Below are 22,019 nucleotides of genomic sequence, written 5' to 3' on the forward strand. Positions count from 1 at the left end.
CACATTCACACAAAAAAGATTAATCATCCCATAAATAAATAAATAATCTGCATTTTCCACCCCCATCTACCTTCTATCCTACTAACTACCTTAGACACCATCATGGAGAAATCCTAGAGAGAAACAGAAAAAGGTTGCCTTCCTATAAATGCTTTGAACTGGCTTATAGGTATCATAGAGGATAGCAACTCTATGAAATGCTATCATAGGAATCTGATTCTTTATTAAATTGTATAGGACAGCTTGAGGCATCCATAAGTCAAAGCTCCAGCTGAGAGTAGCTGCCCATAAAGTTAGCATTGCTAAGGCATTCAGTCACCACAAAAGGGAGCAATGTGGCGAGGCTGAATGACCAGATACCGTTTTAAACCCTGATTGACAGGGGATGGGATGGTAGGGGTGGCATGAGCAGTCTCTGTGTGTGGCATCCAGCTGACTGGGGAGGGGACAGGCAGCACAGCAGCAGATAGGGCAGGGAGCACAGGCCTGGGAGTAGAAAACAGAGCAGCAGTCTGGGCAGGAGAAGGGGATCGGATGAGCCCTCAGGGAGGGTGTGGGGTTAATTCACGGCATGCCTGCCAAAAAGGTTGGCCCCTCACTAGGCTATGGCATGAATCCAGAGTGGGACATGATCCCTGGAGCCTTCATGAGATGATTTCACTGTTCTGCCACTGGACCCCCACCAAAAACACCTCTAGCAAGGCAATCCATTTCTTTTATATTCTGTGTGAGTTTTCCATAAGCTGCCCAAGGACATTGCTGAACTTCTTCTCTACTCTAACCACAAAGAACTTCCCTCGGCACTGACACTTAGCTCATGCTGAGAGCGGGGCCTACTCTGCATTGGCGCTGGATGTACTAGCAATGTGAGAGTTAGAGGGGGTGCACTGAAGCTCGCCACCTTCAGGGGGACATTTGCAAGTCTCCGCATCTCTTTGGATGGTATTTCCAGCAACTACAAAACTGTAATCCTCAATGGGACAGATGCATTGAGGGCAGCCATCAGCCACTCCTCCTGTTTTCTTGCATGTGGGAGAAACCGTAGGGCAAAGCGAGGTGCAGGAAATATTCCCGGGAGAAACACAGGTGCACTTCGTGGTGGCAAAGTCTATGTAGTAAGACTTTCCCAGGGGAATCTTTCCATCTTTAAAGCCTTGCATGTTGCATTCAAACTCCTGGTAGTCAGGGCAGGAACACGTAGGGATGCAGGTTGCGCAGCACTTGTTCTTGGACTCCACCGCGATATGTTGCTTTGGACATGTCTTGCATTTTACAAGATCACAGTTGGGTTTTAAGGGTTTACAGGCAGCCTCATGTAGAAGAAAGCAGGTCAGTAACAGGTATGGCAAGTGTGTAGGCTTCATTTTTCTGGTGAGAGATGGGAGGAGAATACTTACTGCTGTCATGACTGGCTCAAACACTTGAATCAGGACCACCCACTCAGGAATGTACTCGCACTGTAGTAAATCTAGCTGTGAGACTGTGGTCCTGCAACTATTTGGCCAGTATACCATGAAACAGTCACCTTTGAGTGGGTGGTCTCCAATGTATTACTGTCAGTGCTATTTGTAACCCGCCAAGCCTATGGCCTCCCTGTGCTAGGCCCTGTATATAGAGTCCTCCACCGAAGAGTTTATAATCTCTGTGGCAGTTGAGATGTAGGCTCGTCTATTCTTCCCTGTCAAACCTGTGTTGGGCTTCTGGGGTTTTCTCATGACCTCCTAAAGAGAGAACTTGAGTGACTGGGCACTGAATGTAGCCTAGGCTAAGTCCACGGACTGCCACAGGGTTTAGTTTTAGGCAGCCTTGTCACCTAGTGCAATCCACAGCCCTGAGTGAAGTGTCTGGGCTCCCTATACAATGCATATTGAATGGAAGGCACCTAGGAATTGGATCCACAAATGCCAGAGCAATGAGTGGGCTGCTGAGTAAACCAGCTAACAGGCAATGCTGAGAGAGATGCGTCTTGAGTTATTTTAGAGGCTTTGGTGTCTTACTTCAGGCTCTGGGCTCCTATTTCTGAGATTCAGTCCCCTGGACTGAGGTATGCTTTGCTATGCCTCTCATAAGCCGTGGTGAGGACACTACCCTGGGAGCAGGTAGGCCCCAAATGCAAAGCCCTAACCCCAGGACTGGTTGTGCATTTTTTTTTCAATTAATGCAAAATGCATAAGCAAGCCCTAGAACAGGGACCAGAATCTAGGACTCCCACGGGAAGGCGCTCCCCACAAAGCTACAGCCAGGCTCTCTCTCTGTAGCTCTGGGCATCTTGCGTTCCTCACTGCAGTAGTCCATCTTCAGTGGGAGAGTGCTCCTACCCAGGACTTGTTTATGGTTTGGGGCTTGGCATATTTGGTGTTGGATGCCCTTGGACTAAAGAGAGCCCAGGTCTCTCACTTCCTGGGCTAGCACTTTGGGCTACTATGTAAATGGTGTATGCCAGCAGCATGACAATATGTTTCTTGTGCAAGTACTAAATTCATGACTGTCAGTGTGTGGCAGAAGCGCTCAGAGCGGAGGTAAAGCCAATCATCCTTATGTGTGAGATAGGTGCCAAGCAGCGTTCCCCCTAAGCTGCATGGCACATGCAGCCACGCCTGGCAGCGTGGCATGAGTGCGCCTGTGCAGCTGCACACACCATGCAGCTTAGGGAGAACACTGGTGCCAAGATGCTCATCCCTGCCTAGATCGCAACAGTTTTGGGAATAACCGAGGCACCTAACAAGTTAGGCAAGGGCTTTGAGGACCCTGGTCTTGGATCTGGGTGCCTAAATTCTATCTAAGTCCTTTTGTGGGCCTGGGCCCTAGTTGCTAAGTACTGTCAGGATTTAGGCAGAATTGGGGATGCCCAGGAGCAGACCTATCAGCACCCAGGGAACACAGCCAAGGAAAATGCCTACAGGATCTAGGGGTCTGTGGCGGCTGAATGATGATTCAGAGGATCTAAATGTTAGACATGGGGTATGTCAATGCCTGCCTGCTATGCAGTATAGAAAATGCCAAGTTAACTTTAAATGAGAAAACCGGGATACTTGTAGCTAAGTAGCCATGCTCACACAGCACTTAGTTAATGTAGTTAGATGAGGAATAGGGTAAATTAGCCCAAGCACAGCCCCCTGCTAGCATGGTTGGGCTATGCCTAGTACCCAAGGTAACTTATTTAAAGTTAGCTGGTATCTCTGTTTGACCTTGCAGTCTGCAGCATAGTCATGGTTTTTCACACCAATAGGGACAATTAGTGGGGACTTACTAATAGGATGAGAGGAACAAAAGATGGGAGGCCTTCTAGACCCTCAAATCCAGGAAGGCATAGCAAGGCATACCTCAGTCCAGGGGACTGGATCTCAGAAATAAGAAATCTAAAGTAGGATGCTGAAGTAGGATGCTGAAACCCCTAAGATAACTCAAGACACATCTGTCTCAGCATTTTCTGTTAGCTGGCTTATGCAGCAGGCCACTTGGTGTGCTGACATTTGTGGATCCAATTCTTAGGTACCTTACTTTTCCCATGCATCATATAGGAAACCTACATGTATACTTACAATTGCAAACAAGCATTAAGCAAAGGAATCCACTTCAAACCCTCACTCCAGCTGCAAGCAACACTAGCTCAAACACTAAGAATTCCCTATAACATACCACAGGTTAAAGCAAGGGAGACAAGGACACACCTAAGTCTTTTGGGGAAGCTAACCACCTGCCCCCCCACTCCCTCTCTGAAGAGCTACATCTGGGTGTACCACGAATTCACTTAGTGGTCATGAGTAAATCAGTGATTCCCTAGGCTTCAGCTTCCTCATCTATCAAACCAAGGCATTTACTTACCTACCTGCTTCACAGGAGTGATCTAGGGATCAGTGTCTGCACAGTGCTTGGAAATGTTGCTTAGTGTACAACCATAAGGTGCTGGGATATTCTGCTGATGGGCACAGTCTAGGCACAACCTGTAGAGAACAGAACATCCCCTTGTTCATTCAGTCATAAAAGTTTTTCTGGTGCTTTTAACTCATGTAGCACTGCCTGCTTCAACAAAGCATAATCTTATTGCACTCATAGATCTTAGAGCCTGACTAGATGATTCCTGTGGGCCTTTTTGACCTCCTCTATAACACAGACCATAGCATTTCATTAAGGTACCCCAATAGCATGTACTTGAGGGACTCAACCAGCCTTGAGGACACCAAGAGATGGAGAATCCAACTCCCTTGGTAGTCTTTTTCAGTGGTTAATTACCCTCACTTATACAAATACGTGCTTCATTTTTCATTTGAGTCTGTCTGATTTTACTGTACAACCTTTGGTGTTTGCCTTTCTTTGCTGCATTACAGGGTCCTTCACTCCCCAATATTTTCCCTTTATGCAGATACCAGTAAACTGTACTCAGTCACCTTCTGCTCTTACGAGAAGCAGATCGAGCTCTCCAAATCTGTCACAATAGAGAATATTTTTCATCCCATGAATTATTTTTATGGCTCTTTTCAGCAACCTCTATAATATTTCATCAGCCTTTCTAAAATTGGAGCACCAGATTTGGATCCAGTCTTTAGTATTGGCTTCATTAATGCTATAGACAGAGGTAAAACCATCTGTTCCTACTCACTACTCCCCTACCTGTGCAGCTATGAATCATGCTATGCCTTTGGCACAATATCATGCTGGGAACTTGTGTCAAGTACATCACTACCGCTAGAATCTACCTAGAGTCAGGACATCCCAAGATCCGGTAAAGAGTGGTTTGTTCCTACACATATGACTTGGCATTTGGCTATATTCAAATACATTTGGTTTGAAAGGGTTTCACTTACCAAATAACCCCAATCACTCTATAGCAATGGTTTTCAACCTTTGGTTCGCAAGAGATGATTATGATCACTCAAAAGTATGTGAATACCCACACTTACAATTCAAAGGGGTCTGCACCTCCATTTGAAATTTCTAAAGGTGTCTGCAAATGAAAAAAGGTTGAAAACTACTGCTCTATATGGTTGTCCCAGCATTGTCAACTCTCACATTTTTATCCTAGGTTTCATGTTATTTGGTGGATTCCTTAAAACTCCTGCCCCTAAAGTCATGTGAATACCTGAGAATTTCATCTTACACTTTACAAAATGAAAGTTTCTAGGTTTCACAGTTGCAGGGGGGAAGCTTGAAAACACAAGCAAGTGCATCCTTAATGGCTAAAAATGAAATAGCAAATGAGGAAAACCCTGAAAGTATTTTTTTAGGGGCCTCATGATTTTTCAGCCAGGCTTATGACTTCTGAAGGCTTGGATTGATAATCCCTCTGCTAGGCCATCACTGTTATTTAGCCAGTCTTTTGTGTCATTCACAAAGTGTCATCAGTAGTGACTTCACCTCTACTTCTAAATCGCTGATTAATATGCTGACTAGCCTAGAACTGACTGCCCAGGAAAACCTAATAGAAATACTGCCATTCACTCATGATTCCTCACATACAATCCCTCTTTGATCTCTCTCAGTTGACCAGGTCTTCATCCACTTACTGCATGCTTTTTGATGTTGCATTATGTCACATTTTTAACCTGCAAGTTGTTGAGTACCAAGTCAAAAGCCGTACATCTACACAGTAACCTGTAATGTCTTGTGCAACCTCTACAGCCAAACATACTACTCAACAAGCAACAGGTTTATTAGACAAAGCCTATTTTACAAACAATGCAATATTACACAGGGATGAATTTCCTGCTCAGGTTGGTCCCTTGAGTTAAAGACATCATTCAATCAGATTATAAACAAGGTTGAATTACCTGAATAGTCTTGTTGGATGCCCAAATGTGACAGATGGCCTGGCCCAGAAGCAGTGATGCCTTTTTAGCTGTTTGCCCAGAGTGCCCACACCCTTCCAGCTGCAAGGCCAGCTTTTATATGCAATGGCTCTCTGACTCATGATGACAAACTAAGGGGTGGGGGTACCTTTGTAATGCTAAAATGGGTGGAGCCAGCAAGATTGTTATCATACTAATGGCTTTGGCTCAGTCCTGTGTCTCCCTTGATGATCTGCAATTTGGGCAGTATATTCTAGATCCTGGTGCAACTTTCTCCCTCTTTTTAATCTTTGGCTGAAGTTATTTAAGGCAGGAAGACTAGCAGCCTGCTAAGCACAGGGGCTATAATTTAAATGGTGCTTTCCATCCACCAGGTTGTCCTGTATAACAAATGCACAACCCTTGTGAAATGCCACTAGCTCTGGATCCTGATAATACGCGCACCAGCTGGGCTCAGCTTTTCCTTGGAAATTATGCAAGGGATTGATCAGATTTGTTCTTAGGGCTGGCCTGCGTGGAAAGCTCAGGCAACTCAACCCACAGTGGGAAGTCAACATGTATAGATGAAAGCAGGTTCACCCTTTTTGGATGCTCAGGATTAAGGTACAGCAAAGCAAGCCACATTATGCAGGGCTCACCCGTTTTAGTTTATGTTGATTCACTTGCAGTTTTGCCTGGGGGGGAAAGGGATGGGAAGGGACAAATCTTTGCAGATAGGTCTTCAGTCACTGCCAGTATTCACTTTCCAGCTCTGAAATGCAGTGTCTCCATCATCAGCACCTGGGTCTGACCTACCACTCACTTTCCACCTAAAATGTATTTCCACGGTAGCAAACAACAAGCATATCCAGCTCCCTGTTGCAGTTCCCTTATGATGGCTCTGTAGTACTGCATTGCAAAGGATTTATCTTTCCAAACAGAACCCACAGTGTTCAATGAAATTAGAGTGGAGGCTGTCAAAACTCTTCCAGCCACAGCTTCCCATCACAGCTCCCTTCTCAGTTTCTGGATGCAATCAAGTGGTGGTGTATGCCCCTCCCTGGAGACCTCTTTCATAGATTTCATAGACATTAGAGCTGGAAGGGACCTCCGAAGATCATCGAGTCTAGTCCCCAACCTGAAACCCCCCACTTCTGCATTTCACAAGGCAGTTAACATACACCTCTCTGTGTGTGATCCTGCAGTGCGCTGTGTTATCATAAAGGTGAGTAACCTCATTTGTGTCAGCCATCCCTTAAAACAGGGTCTTTCCATGGAGAAGTAAGTACAAGACTGGGCCTGCTGAAAGGGTTGCCCTAGACCCTGATGCTACAGACCCTTACACACATTCTCCATTTGGCCTCGTGAGGACACAGTGCCACAGAGATGAGCATTGATGGAACGGGGCCCACATGGCCATTTGAAAACAAACATCTCATTTACTTTCTTAGTCATGATCTTACCAGGGTCCCAATTAACATTTAGCCTCCCTGATGGGGGAGGAGATGGGGCACCACAAAAGAAAAAGAAAAGAAAAATGAAAAGAAAAATGCACATAGTCTTTTTCTCCCTTTTAAAGCTTAAATACCCATGCCAGATTGCTCTGTGGCTGCTGCCATCCCTGTGACATTTTAAGTATGCTCCTACCTAAATGCTGCCTCAAAGGTTCAAACCCTGGATTGGTCAAGGGGGAAAAAAAAGGTGCAAGTCACAAGGCAGTGAGGGTTCACTGTGCAATTGCAGTGATTACTCACCTGTGGCTGGCTGAGGATTTACCTAGGGGCCCGTGGTTGTCAGCAGTGGAAGAGAGTACGTATGCAGCATTACAGAAAAAAAATCCTCTTCCAGCTGCCAAACTTGTTTGTAATCCTTTCCCTCCCCCACCCTAACAACTTCCTTGATCTGCTCTCCTGGGTGCCACATAGCCATGAAATCATCCAGTAAGCACTCAGAACTAGTCCCAATCCCAGTTTTCCAATTCATCTGCAAACCCCTCCCCCTGCTCCTCCATGAAGGAGAACACAGCCCCGCTTTCAGACGGACTGGAATGTAAAAGAGCTCTGGAGAGGAGAAAGTGCAGCTCCATGGACACAACTAGAGAGAACTCTTGCCTCTCCCTCTCCCCACCACTTTGCTCACCTTGCTGCAATGTAGAGAAAAGTTCCTACTAAGAGGAGAAGGGCAAATAGCTGGGAAGACAAGTTGGAGCAGATGTTTTGTTAATAGGCTATGTAACTTTGGTACGATGGTCCAGGAGGCAAGGATTTCTTTGGGTGACAGCTCTTATTAGACCAGCTCCATCATTGGGATAGAGCAAGAGACAAGTTTTTGAATGCAAGGTGTTCTTCTTTAGGTTTTAAATTAACAGAGAAGGGGAACCCAAGGCAAAGGCTGAATTAGCTGATTGCTGGTTTGCTCCCCCCCCCGCCTTTACAAAGCTTCTGCTGGCTCTCCACAAGAAGGAAACAGATTCCACTGCAAAGCAAAGCCATTTGAATTTTGCAGATGAGAAAAGAGCAAAGTTTCTTCATCAGATCAAATTCCTCACACACCTCCCCAGCAACCCTGCATCTCCATCCAGCTGCCTTATATAAGCCATTACTGCATCCCCTCCAATAAATGTCTACAAGACAGTGTCACAATGTCAGTGCTAGAAGCTTGGTCAAACTAAAACTATGTATGGGGTCAACTGAAAAAGGGAAACCAAGAATGCTATTCCTATTGTAGTCTAATGCTTAATATAAGAAAATATGTATATTGTTTATAATAAGAATATTAAATAACACGTTTATGAAGGTACCTGTTGCTACCACAGGATTTCTAGTCTTCCAGAGAAACTGTGTTGTGATACTCATCATGTCTGATTATAAGGTAAAGGACCCCAAAACACTAACCAGAATCAAGAAGACATGGGGTGTTTATGCTCCAGCAGTGAGGGAGGGAGGGGTGTTTTAAGTACGGTGTCTCTGAGAGCTGCTCTAATTAAAGAGCCCAGAGCATCATGTCTATCAGCATCCCCACCCTGAAAAATGGCAGTAAGGGCACTTTAACCAAAGCTCATCAATACATTCTAACACGCTGATACGTGTGACTCTAGAGTCTGGTGACATGTGGTAATTACCACGCTCCAGCAGACTCAATTAATCAAGTCTGCTCTGATGTGCAGTGATTACAGCACATCAGAGCAGCCTTGCTGGACGTCTGTAGGTGCCCATAAAGTGCAGACAGAAGTGACAATTTTTGCCTGATCTGACCCCTGAAAGTGGTCTACAGCCATGACCAAACACAAATGCATGGCTGCAGAGAGCTTTAAAAGGGCCTGATTCCCATGAAAATCTGAACCCTCATTGCATGAAGGTTACATGAGGATGCTCCAAAGTGGAGTGCGCTTGCTGAGAGAAGGGCTTGGCTGATGCAGCCCAGGCACTGTTTTCAGAATATGAGGAAAGGAGCAGATGGAGCTCATTCTGGGGGTTGCCCAGCTGGCACTGGGGGGTGGGGGAACCCCAGAACGGGCCTCCCTCCCCTGTCTTCCCCCCTCCCATCCTGAGACAGCATGGGAGTTTGGGGAGGAGGATAGTGCTAGGGGACAGATGCTACACAGATGAAGCCTCTCTCCCTGGATTGACTTTAAATTAGATCTCAATCTCCCACTCTCCCAACCCTACAGCTAACATCTCTTGGGCTGAGAGGATCAGTCTAACTCATGGTGCTTTCTGTGAACTGCCATGAGTTAGATATGGAAGCTGCATTTCTCTCTGCACCTATGGCCTCCACAGTAACATTGAACTAGATGAGAAGATTTCAGTAGGGAATGGATCAAGTTCTTAGTGCAGAGTCCTACAGTACACAAATAATAGGAGGGATGAGGAGATGGGAGGCCACGGTTACTGGCAGTAACATCTTCAGATTTCACAGGTTAACAACCTGGTATCATTTGAAAAACTTTTCTCTGCATAAATTAATAAAACCACAACCTTATCCCAGACTATAGGACCACAGTGGGCCTTCAGTTATGCTTTCATGTTACTGACCTGTCTCAAAATATTTTACAAGTGCCATTGGTTCCAATCCAGCAAAGACCCAGGCATTTGCTTAACCACCTTTAAGTGCCGGTTCCCTTGCTTAAGGTCAATGCTTCTGGGTCATTGCTGAAGTCATGGTTAATGTGAAGGAATAGTTCCATTCTTTGCTGAAGTGCCATTGCCTCTGGAGTGGAACACAGCAGCTCTCAAAGGGTGCTCAGCGACAGAACATTTTACATTCAGACAAAAACAAAGAGACAGCTTACACTGCAGTGACACTCAGGGCATAGGAACTCCAGGAAGCAGGTTGGCACACGTCCAGATTACAAGTGTTAATAATCCCCTTTCTACACCTGCACAATGTGCGGTGGCTTCTTTAATGACCCCAAGGGACTCGGCCCTTGGTTTCAAATCTCACTTAGCAGGGACAAGCCTCTAGAATAAATAATTAACTCTATTAACACTTTAAATATTTTATTGCCTGTTATTCCAATGCACAGTGTCAGACACAATCATGTATAACACAATGATTTACATTCTCTATAGAAAAAAAGTGACAATTTCTTGTAGGATAAAGCTGCCAGAATTCCCTGCCAGCAGGACCTGGGGGCTGCTCTGGACAAGCACTAGATAGAAAATATCAGCTCTCTCTCACTTAGCAGTGCTGCCAGCCAGGAGCCCTCATTGCTGCGGAATGGTTCTTGTGACAGTGATACATTTGGGACTTCTTTCTCTCCATTCATGGAACAGCCAGGGAATGAACATGAAAAAGAGCCTGAGCAAATTAAGCCATCAGAGAAGGCCCAGTGTTATCCACTTTGAAATCAGTGGCAAATCCCTTTCACTTCAGGGGGCAGTAGTGTGGCCTTGAGTCTTCAACTCCATCCACATAACCAACATAACTGTTCCAGATACCTTCCCTAGGTTGGCACAGAGTCTCAGCTGCATTAGCGATACACTCCCCACCCACCCCCCAACTTTTCTTAGTGACAGTTTAACCTTTGAAAGTTTGGATTTAACAGGGATGCTTTTCTGAATTTGCCAAATTCCTTAGTTAGCACATTTGGGCCAAAACTTTCTGCAGAACCTGTTTTCCTGAAATTTCTAGCATTTCCAGTTTCTGCCCCTGGGGAAAATATTCAGAGGGCATTTTATTGAACTGGTTTCCTTTGCTGTGACTGGTCCGGCCATAAACCACAAGCAAACAAACTTATTCAAATACTTCAGTACATCAAAAGAAAAGAAACCTGGGGTGAAATTCAGTTCTAAAATGGCAGAAGGTGAATGGCGCAGAGACTTCTAACTGGCTCCCTCATCTCTGCATTTTGTGAAACCAAGGAGTGCTTTGAGATATATCCATCAGAAACTGATAGTGCAAATACAGCTTAATTATCCCCCAGTTAGTGACAGAGTTATGTTATTAAATTAATCCAATGGTTCTCAACCTTTGTAGACTCAAGGCCCCCCTTGGAAAATGCCAGTTCAGACCCTTCTCTCCCTGCACACCTGTATTGCTTCAGGACAAGCAAGAGAAGATCCCAAGATGTGGGGCTCCTCAACTCCATCCTGTGAAAACAGTGTCAGCTCCTGAAAGGTGGTGAGGGGTAGCAGGAGAAGAGTTCTGCCTGCTTGGTGCAGCAGCCCTGATAGCCTACTTTTCCCCAGGAGGGGGCCAAGTGGACCAAGCAGCCAATCAGGGGGGATTTCTTCCCCAGGTAGAGCTGCAGTTCTCAAGAAGGCTGGACTTTCTCCCATCACCAAGACTGGCTTCAGCTCTGGCCAAAAACCATGTGATTCATAAGAATGGTAAAACTTGAAATGTGAAATTAACCAATGTTGATAATATCTGGGCAAGACAACTTGTATGTATTAACCCTCCTTTCTCCTCACCCTGCACTCTTGTGTTTTAATGTCAGTGTAACTGCTTATTTGAATTAAACAGAGTTCTTTAACAGGTCGCAGAGATTCCCTTTGATGTTATTGGGGATGACACTTAAGCCTAGAGGCCAATGATTACCACCTTATAACCCACCCAATCGTTCTGAAAAGCTACCGACTAGATTGGAAAACTCTTCAATTGTTAGGTATGGATTTGCATCTTGGAGACAGATCTTGGAGATACTGATGTGGGTAAAGCAACATAGCATTTATGGTTCTTGTCCTTTCTGGTAACAAAAGTGAGGAGGTCCATGGCTGTGACAATGCCAAATACCATCTGCTTCATGAAGGATCTGCCATCTCCATTGACTGCAACAACATAGGAAGCTTGGTTACCGGGACATATGAAAAAGCAATTTGAAAACTGGTGTGATTTATGAAGAGAAGACCTCAGATGAGCCTAATTCATCCCTGCTATAACTTCAGTATAGGGGATGAAGGTGCAACTCAACTACAGTGAGTGGAAGCACCCCATGGATGTATTCAGCTGCAAATATTGAATTATTTACTGCTATAATGAGTGTGTTTTGCCACTTGGGCTTATGAGATACATGTTCAAATTACTTCTGCTTCTGCTTCCTCTACCCCAAATTGTTTCAGCTGAAGATAACAATATTTTTTTAAGGAAATAATACCTGCATTTATGAACTATCCTTCTGCCTCACTGCATCTCTCATAAGGCTGTACAGTGTTAAGATCAAACAGTACAAAGTGTAAGAAATCATTTTTAAAGCCCTCTTAAGATCACACCAATCATTTGAGAGTGTTTAAATAAAAGAGTAAAGGCATTTTGGTTGAGAAAGTCAGTTGAGGAAAGTTATAAATATAAGGGCTAGCTATGATACTGTGCGTGTGTGTGTGTGTGTGTGTGCACATGTGCGTGTGTGTGTGTGTGTGTGTGCGCGCGCATGTGGGATAAAGATATTCCAAAAAGCAGAGTGAGATGAGCTAAGTACACCTTGTTGGGATTTTTTTTTAAATTACTGTTGGTTAAAAATTCCATTTTTGTCAAAACGAAAACAATTTTTGAAGACATTTTTGACAAAAACAAGGAATTAAAAAGTTTAGCTTGCTTGGATTTTTTTGCGGGGAAATCAAATATTTCCCTAGAAAGTTTTGAATGAAATATTTTTGCAACATATAAGGTTATTTTTAACCATCTCTAAAGTGAGGGTGAATGGTGGGAGGGAAAGGGCACCAAAGACAAGGGGCGATCAACAGGGCCTTCCCAGACCCAGTGTTCAATGTGTTAGGGTTGGAAGATGCATTTGGATTTAAAGGTCTGGCCTCAGCCTGCTGGACTGACTCTCAAGCTACAGGCTACTTGCTGATAAACCTGTCAACATGGCACAGTATTTCACTAGCTAACACATACAAGTTTGGATGCCGCATGTCCTCCCATAGGGCCAGAATCAGCATGACTTGAGGTTCTTGTATTACCCAGAGTGCAGGTATCTTAACTGCTTTGTTGTGCCAGTGAAATTTTAAACAAAGCAGCTCCCTCAAGGAAAGGCCTAGTCCTCCCTTGAAAAGCTTTACATTATAACTATGTGGTTAACAAATAGCTATGCTAGGGCTCCTCCTGCTTCTCCTTGTGCCACTGTACCTAGGGTCTGAGAAATGGCTGGACAGCCTATGGTCCCAGAACTATTCAGAGTCACTTGGCAAAATCCTTCAAGCAAGAGGAGTATGGGGGTTGCCTGTGCTGCTGTAACGTTGCCCTGCTGTTGCTGTCCTGGCCTGAAGGAGTGGATTCCACCCTACCCCTGTCCCCTGAAAATGCCTCTGCAGGAGTCAGAGCCCTCTGGCTGGGTTCAGAGACCACAGCCTGGCTTTTTAGGAACCCCTACCTTTCATCCATTAAAAGATACCTACATTGGATTTGCTCGTGTACAACAATAGCAAAATGGTCATTCTCAAGGATGCAGGAGAGCTTCCCGAGGCTGTCATCTAAGCTAATCTGAAGACAAGAAACAAAAAGAAAAGAGGCATTGAAGCACTTCATTTAGGGGATACCACTGGGGACCCAGTTCTTGCTTTAAAGCAGTGGTTTTCAATTTTTTTTTCATTTGTGGACCCGTAAAAAATTTCAAATGCAGGTGCGGACCCCTTGGAATTGTACGTATGGGTATTCACATACTTTTGATTGATTGTAGTAATTTTTCGTGAACCTCTTAGACATGGTCTGCAGACCATAGGATGAGAGCCGCTTTTAAAGTGCTCAGGGCAGTACTGACATGAAGTGAGGCAATACCAGAATCACATGTGGCTCCTGCAGGTGGAGCACTTGGAGGGTGTGGGGGACACACATGCATGCAAGCAGGCGCACACACATTGCTTTGCTGGCATGTGGCATCCCTTTCTTCTTTGCATGCCACATGCACAAAGGACTAGACTAGGTCAATCAACACTTGCTGGGGATGTGGACCACTGACATCAACCTTACCTAGGCCTCCCTCCTTTTTACAGCTACACAGGGCCAGGTGTAATCTAACCCTTCCTTAGACAAGTCAGGCAATCGAATACTTCAGAGGCACGTGCTCTCTCAGAGGTACCATTTCTACACTGTGAGCAGAGCCCCCAAATTGACAAGTGTGCAAGGATCGAACATAGACCACATACATAGAATATACAAGAGCCTCTAACAGGAAACAATCCTTCTGTCTTCCTTGAATAAAATCTTGACTGACTGCACCGCACTGGCTCTGCAGCACTTTTACACGATCCTATTTGCATTTTCTCCCCACATCAGTTCCCTGTCCCAATCTCATTTACACTTTCCCTTCTTCTTACTCACCTTCCCTTCCGTTTCTCTTTTCCCTGCTCTCGCTCAGCTCATCTACCTCTTTTTCTCCCCTCCCTCTCTTTGGCATTGTGTTGTGCCTCCCTCACCCTGCTTGAAACACTGAAACAGACAATAACAGCAGTACCTTTGCAAATTGGTCATAGATGACCTTGATGACTGAGTCTGAGAACTGAGCACTCCCAGCCAGTACAGAGGAGAGGATGTTACTAAGAGTCACCATTCCCAAAATGAGACTGCAAAAGAACAGAGAGGTTCTCAAAACGGTCAGGGTTGAGGTGGTGAAGTGATAAAACTGAGGTCAATCCTGCTGCCTCTGAATTCAATACAACATGCCCATTGTCTTCAAATGCTCATTATTCACCTGAACATCTTGTGCTTTGTCCAAGGTAGATTCTATTGGTGTCTAACAGCATAAACAGATCTTAAAGATTATTCTGCTGTTGAGCCTCCTTTTCCTTCCACATGCCTCTTCCTTGGTTGTGATTTTAGCCATTTCCTTTATGATATAATCAGTTTCCATTGTAGCAGGACACATTTCTGATTTGTGCACCAGCTGGTGTAGAAACAGCCCTGCTGCCATCCATAGCATGGAAATAACAACTATGTAACATTTAGATGCTAATAGAGAGAAAGCTGGGATATGACTTCAGACTAGAAATTTCCCATTTCAAAGCCAGAGCCTGGAGCCAGATCAGGCCTAGCTATGATACAGGAAAAGCTCAAATGGTTTAGCCAGTGGAGCATTCAATTGTATTTCCATCTGTTATGGTGACTGGGCAACTAAAGCGTGGCAGGTGCAATCATTATAAGGATGCTATTCATCAAAAAAGTGCTTTTAACAGCAGTTGAAGACTAAAATTTGCAACCCAGAATTCAGCTGGTCTGAGGAAAGTGTGAGCTTCCTACCATTTCCCAGTGTTTCACATGTGTTCCTTCCTTTCACTGAACACTCCATCGATCAGAGATCTGACCCAACCATCATTTGTTTCCATAGGCAGACAATTTTTCCTCAAAAACTGTGTTATTACTGGCTATAGCAAAAATACAGGCTTTAAAAAGACACTAGAGACATGTCCAGATGAGTGGGAATGTACGCTTTCCAGCACCTCAAAGACTTTTGAGGGGCTACAAAATGCACACTGGACATGTGAAAAGGTTCTCCATTTGCAGCATGGAGCCAAAATTTGATACCTGGAAATCCTAGTATGTTGGGGGAAAAAATGACCAAAAAAAAAAAAAAAAAAAAAAAATGAGGTGGTGCACATGGCTGCAGCATGCATTGCCTGAAAACAGAGCCTGGCCAGCAGGGACCATGCTCTGGCTGCCGACAAGACTCTGTGCACCTAGATTACCGCCGCTGCAGTCCCAGGAGCCCCACGGACATGCAGGGGCATTCTGTAATAGTAATAGTAATAGTGCCACAACTATGTGACACTGCTATTTGTCCCTGGGGAAACGCACATGCATGCTCGTGGGGATGCACCCTACTGGTTTATCCTAAAAAGTATTGAACATGTGCCCTTCCCAAGCCACTCAGTGGGATTCAGTACCTGTCAGGAACAGGTACTGTTTTTAACATATGCCTGTTTTTAACTTTTCTATATGGGTGATAGTATCTTTAAATCTAGGCAGTGCAGATTGTGCTCCATGTATCTGTTTCATTGTAGAACCACAGTGTTTCCTCATTAGTGTCACGAATGCTGTTTTCATTTCAAGTCAGTATCCACACAACCAATACAACAGATACCCTGATTCAGCAACCACAGGTGCCTGGTCATATCCCTTCTCTCGCATGATTTCAATTGCCTTCTGACAGTTGACTTCTGGGAGGAGAATCAGAGGGGCTAAGAGATTCAGCTTCTGCACCTTGATATTCCACCACCTATTGAACAATAACAGCAACCCATTACTACCTACAAGTAGGAGTAATTTGTGTGGCTGCCTCTGAGCTGCAGCCTGTCCTGTTTAAACAGAACACTCTTGGACACATGCAAAGTGAGAGGCAGATTTACATTTTCCCATGTCGACTCTGAGGTGTAACAGGGCAAGCACGAGCCCTGTCTAAAGGATGAAGCCAGCCAGGCACTGAGCACTGTGACCCTGATGCAGCAAAGCACTGCAGAAAGTATTTAACTTAGAGCATGTGAATAGAGACCAACTGACTTCTCCTTCTCCTTGTTCTCTAGGCTCAGATTGTAAATCCATCAGAGGGAAGCAGGCGTGCAGAGTACTTGGCATGGCTTTGGGAGGACTGGATACTCCTGTTCTCTGTAAGCAGAAGAACATCTCCAAGCCAGAAGTTATTCAACAGTAGGATGCCCTTCAGTCTAATGGTATAACAGCATCCACCTGCTAGAAACTGGTAACAGGCAACCTCCAAAGTGAGAACTGGATGAATCTTTTGAAACAGCAGGAGCTTATATTATCTTCCGAACAGCAACTGCTCCTTTCTAGGCCATATCAACAAACAGAGAGATTACTATTTTATAGAGAGGACAAGGGGTAACCCTTCAACCTTGCCATAGTAGGTTGAATAAGTCTCTTTTAAAAAGGACTGCATCCCATTATCTATTCATCATATTCTTTCAGCCACTTGCCAATGCTGAGAGAATATTTCCCTCTGAGTGAGTGCAGGATGGGATCGCCTTACCAAGGCTTGTGCTCCTGAACGTCCGTTAGAAATCCATTCTTTGTCATCCACTTATCATTCAAAAACTTGGACCTAGAAATTAACAGTGAAGGAGAGAGGTCTGTTACCCACCCAAGAAAAACTGTACTTTGTTTTGTTTAAAGTGCTCTGTGCATTTAGAGGTTGATTTAAGCTGCAGGTGCTTGGTAACTCCTAAGAACATGCTCATTGTTTATGGACTTACTCTTAGGCCAATAAATCTGAAAACTGTAGCCTGGATTTTTCCTGGACCATGCAGTAAGTTAGATGACAGGTGAAATGAAGAGTCTCCAACCCCTTGTTCTTCCTACTGTAACTTAACACTGCCCTCTTACACTCCCATTCCTGTGGAGATTATGAAGAAGCCTGTGAGTTGGTGAGCTGACTCTTACTCACTGCTCTGTGTCACCACTGTACCTGATTTCAAAATCATTATGCTGGTGAAAACCCAGTGAAACAGGCTGGTGATAAAAGCCCTTCATGTTCTCTCCTCTGCTTGCCAACTCTGACATAGTTTCCTCCTGTGCCATCACAAATTACTCACCAATTGTATATGGGGCATACTATTCACTGGATCTACAAACGTAACCTCCATTGATATGGCATTGCCAGACTGTTGCCTCTGTGATACCAGCAAATGAGGAGCAGAGCAGGAAATAGTGTCTTACATGTAGTTTCTGACAGAGTCGGGCAAGATGACAACACAGCGCTGACCCTCCTTCAGATCCTTAGCGGCCTTCACAGCAACGGACATGGCACTGCCTGAGCTGCCGCCTGATATAGAAACACAAATAAAAGGCATATGCAAGAGCTAAGGATATGCTGTTATATAACACACCCTAACACATAACCCATCCTAAAAAACATCCTAAAGCTAATTCATGGGCAGTGACTCTCTAGCTGCAATCACCCGCAACTTTTGGCCCACAGTGTGGTAATTAGATACTGAATCTTTAAGGCTTTTTTTCTTCTTGCTCTCACTAACACCAGTATGTATTGGGAGTAACTCCACCAAGGCCAGTTCAGTTAAAATGGCAGATGTGAGAAGAGACTCAGACCTATAATCATATATGTTTTTGAGAGAATTATCCTGGCGCATATCCATGAGGGGCCAGCAGGGGAGGTTATGCTTAGGGGCAACCAACATGGGTTCATTAGAGGCAGGTCCTGTCAGACCAACCTGGTGGCCTTCTACGACCAGGTCACCAAATCCTTAGATACAGGGGTAGCAGTGGACATAGCCTTTCTGGACTTTTGGAAGGCCTTCGACATTGTCTCTCACCCTGTTCTCATTAAGAAACTGGGGGACTGTGGTGTCAACTCCCACACAGTCAGCTGGGCACCCAGAGAGTGGTGGTGGACAGGTCATTTTCGACCTGGAGGGATGTGGGCAGTGGGGTCCCCCAGGGCTCAGTCCTCAGGCCTGCACTGCTCAACATCTTCATCAGTGACTTGGACAAGAGGGTAAAAAGCACCCTGTTCAAATTCGCAGACGACACTAAGATGTGGGGAGAAGTGAGCACACTAGAAGGGAGGAATAGGCTGCAATCAGATGTAGACAGGTTACAAGGGTGGGCAGATGAGAACAGGATGGGTTTTAACACTGACAAATGCAAGGTGCTGCACCTGGGAAGGAAGAACCAGCAGCATACCTACAGGCTGGGGAACTCCCTTCTCGTCAGTGCAGAGGGAGAAAAGGATCTTGGAGTCATCCCTGATGCCAAGATGAACATGGGCCGGCAGTGTGGGGATGCAGTCAGGAAGGCCAACCGCACCTTGTCATGCATCCACAGATGCATCTCAAGCAGGTCCAAGGAGGTGATCCTCCCCCTCTATGCAGCACTGGTCAGGCCGCAGCTGGAGTACTGCGTCCAGTTCTGGGCGCCGCACTTCAGGAGGGATGTGGACAACATGGAGAGGGTCCAGAGGAGGGCCACTCACATGATCGGGAGCAGCGGGGCAGGCCCTACGAGGAGAGGCTACGGGACCTGATCCTGTTCAGCCTCCACAAGAGAAGGCTGAAGGCGATCTAGTGGCCTGTTGCAAACTAGTCAGAGGGGACCAGCAGGCATTGGGAAAGTCCCTGTTCCCCCGAGCACTGCCAGGAGTGCCTAGAAATAATGGTAACAAGCTGGCAGAGGGTAGATTCAGACTAGACATCAGGAGGCGCTACTTCACGGTCAGGGCGGCTAGGGTCTGGAACCAACTTCCAAGAGAAGTGGTACCGGCTCCTACCCTGGGGGTCTTTAAGAAGAGGCTAGATGTACACCTTGCCGGGGTCGTTTCACCACAGTACTTTTTCCTGCCATGGCAGTGGGTCAGACTTGATGATCTGCTCAGGTCCCTTCCGAACCTACCAACTATGAAACTATGTTGCTTGTTCAAGCAGAGTTGAGGGAGTTCTCCACAGGGACAAGGGACATGCCCAGGTGATAGCTCTTGAATGGACAATGTGAGTAGTGATCCCACTCCAGCTTTTGGAGTCACCATAAAAAGCCCCTATCATAAATGGCCATTTGTGGGCAGTCCCTGAAGATAGGTCAAGACTTCAAAGGGAGTTCACTTGAACTTAAAGTTTACATGAACTCTCGAAGAGCCTTTAAGCTGGTTCCTTCAGGTCAGGGGGTGGACTGGTTGGGGGCTGGTTGAGAGGAGTTCATATAGCTGGTGCCTACACCGTACCTTTTCTGCACATGAAGAGAACATTTAGTTCTCCAGACCTGCTGGGCATTTTACAAAAATGTAATGCCTTGCAGAAAAAAAAAGACAATTAAAATGGCAATCATATTTCGCATGCCAGCCAGTGACAGGATGAGTGGCCTCTACCTTCCTTTATCAGTGCAAGGTGATGTGTATGTTTCCATGCACGTAGCTGAAAAAAGCTTCTACTTGCTAATTATTTTACAAAATCCACAGGGCCATATTCACCCCTCAAGCTATAAGTGGTACTGCCTAGTTGTACGTGCACTAGACACAGTACATCTCTTTATTTATCGCTTGTTCATTGGAGCTGAGTCAATCCTTCTGGAAAAAAAATTAATTTGCAACTTTGTGGAAACTACAACTATTGTCAAATTTGAGTCAAAATCAGCGAACCATTTCAGCCAAAAAAAAGTTTTAAAATATTGAGCAATTCTGTTTGGACATTTTCTATGCAAAACGTTTCATTTTGGAAATGCTAAAAAATTCTCATAGCAACATTTTCAGAAGGCAAGATTATGTCTTCTCATCTCAACATGGCATTTTCATTACACAATTGACTCAATTAAAAATGTTGGTGATTTTGCTTAAGATTCCCTCCCCGCCTTTTTGATTCAGTAACCAAACTGAAAAGCCCATTATTCAACCAGCATTGATAATGACTTTGTGGTGATCAGGAGAGCTACTGATCTTGCCCATTTTTTTCATTACAGTTGGCTTTGGGTTCATTTCTTTACCCAGCTGGCTGTGTGCAAGCCAGCTGCATCTTACATTTGGCATGTTTGAAACTCTGCCTGCCATTGCCTCCCACTCTGTTTGTAGACACCTGCACTGCTCCTGCAGGAGGTGACAGCAGAGGGTATACCCCCACAGTGGTTCTAAATCCCAACAAGATTTGCCCATTTGTTCCCTTTTGGCACATGCTGAGCATGCTGGAAAAAAACGATGTGTAGTCATTTTTAGGCAAGCATGTCCAGCACTGATCTCAGGAGCATGCCTCAGACTGACATCCCTGAGAGTGTCCATAAGCATCTGCCAAAAAGGGACCGCATGACATTGTTTTGGCAAGTGATGCATGTGGAGTGGGAGTGAGTTGGTACGGCTAGTTTTTCTGGGGTTTAACATGGAGGTGGTAAACATATACCTTGAGTCTCCCAGTTGTTGTCTTGGAGTGTAGTTATATACCAGCCAACTGACCATCATGCTGGGCGGGAAGAGAAGAGAAGGGCCCTTTGGATTTCAGAACTGGTTCTGCTCTGGGTGGAACTCCATTGGCCTCAAAAGGGAATCTGACCCACATTTTTTCACTGCTAAACGTAACACTTTTGCAAAATGAGCTCAAGTGCCTTTTCCCAAATGAACAGTTTAGCACAGGTTTTTGGGCCTCGCATGACCCAGACTCTCAGGCAGTTTAATGGCAAGCTGTCACTTTAGCATTTCTAAGACAATCTCCTTAGCTTTGCAGATACTGTTCTTTGAAAGACGGAAGTCCATCTGTTAAGATGACCTTCAACTCTCATGACTGTAAGAAGACACTTAGATACTGGTATTTGCACAGCTACAAAGCCAATGTTTTCAACCTCGAGTGCCTAAAGTGAGATCCCCCCTAAATCCAACTTGAGGCATCTAAATAAAAGTGGCCTGATTTTGCTACACTGCTGAGCACCTGCAGGTAATGTCAGTGGGAGGAGTAGGGGCTCCGAACTTTATTAGTGCTCAGAATGAGCCCACCTATTAACTAGCACATGACTTGAACCTAAGTATATCTGGACCCTGGGCATGAGTACAACTAGCTGCAAAGTACTGATGCCCTGTGCAGTGTTACTGCTGTTTGTTTTTAAACAATGGTTGAGCAAGAACACCTGTTCCTTTGGGGAAGCTGTTCTGGTACTAGGACGGGAAGAAACACTATGTAAGAAAGTCTAACTCTGACTTTATGCTTCAAACTTCCCTGCTACAGCCCTAGCTCGCTGTGTATGGCAACAGTCCAGATCCAGCAACTATAGCTGTCATCGTAGCTGATGTGATGGAGCCTGTGGTTTTCAGTCCACCTGCCTTGCTCTGAATCCCACTAATCCTTCCCCTCGGCTCATCTAACACTGAACTGAATCCTTCCC

The 22,019-nt window shown here is 45.2% G+C and overlaps 1 protein-coding gene and 1 long non-coding RNA gene across 3 annotated transcripts in view; both read right to left on the minus strand.

Moving 5' to 3' along the window:
• Positions 1–519: 519 nt before the first annotated feature.
• Positions 520–7,713, minus strand: LOC109305860. 2 transcript variants are annotated; one of them, XR_002099737.1, is made up of 3 exons: positions 7,520–7,713; positions 3,826–3,944; positions 520–1,368 (listed from the first exon to the last, which is right to left on the minus strand). It is a non-coding gene; the product is annotated as an uncharacterized LOC109305860 (long non-coding RNA). The 2 variants fall into 2 exon arrangements; XR_002099738.1 differs by having other exon boundaries at positions 3,830–3,944; positions 7,520–7,711.
• A 3,987-nt stretch (positions 7,714–11,700) lies between these two features.
• Positions 11,701–22,019, minus strand: part of LOC109305861 (cystathionine beta-synthase-like) — a 39,370-nt gene continuing 29,051 nt past the window's right edge. Inside the window, exons 10-15 of the mRNA XM_019529009.1 lie at positions 17,871–17,976; positions 17,185–17,256; positions 16,282–16,416; positions 14,659–14,767; positions 13,604–13,688; positions 11,701–12,037 (exon numbers count right to left, since the gene is read on the minus strand). Coding sequence (XP_019384554.1) covers positions 11,871–12,037; positions 13,604–13,688; positions 14,659–14,767; positions 16,282–16,416; positions 17,185–17,256; positions 17,871–17,976 — 674 coding nt within the window. The 3' untranslated portion in view covers positions 11,701–11,870. The remainder of the gene's footprint in view (positions 12,038–13,603; positions 13,689–14,658; positions 14,768–16,281; positions 16,417–17,184; positions 17,257–17,870; positions 17,977–22,019) is intronic.

The sequence above is a fragment of the Crocodylus porosus genome, unplaced genomic scaffold, assembly GCF_001723895.1.
Source record: "Crocodylus porosus isolate Cpor-Errol unplaced genomic scaffold, CroPor_comp1, whole genome shotgun sequence".
NCBI classification, from domain to species: Eukaryota; Metazoa; Chordata; order Crocodylia; family Crocodylidae; genus Crocodylus; species Crocodylus porosus.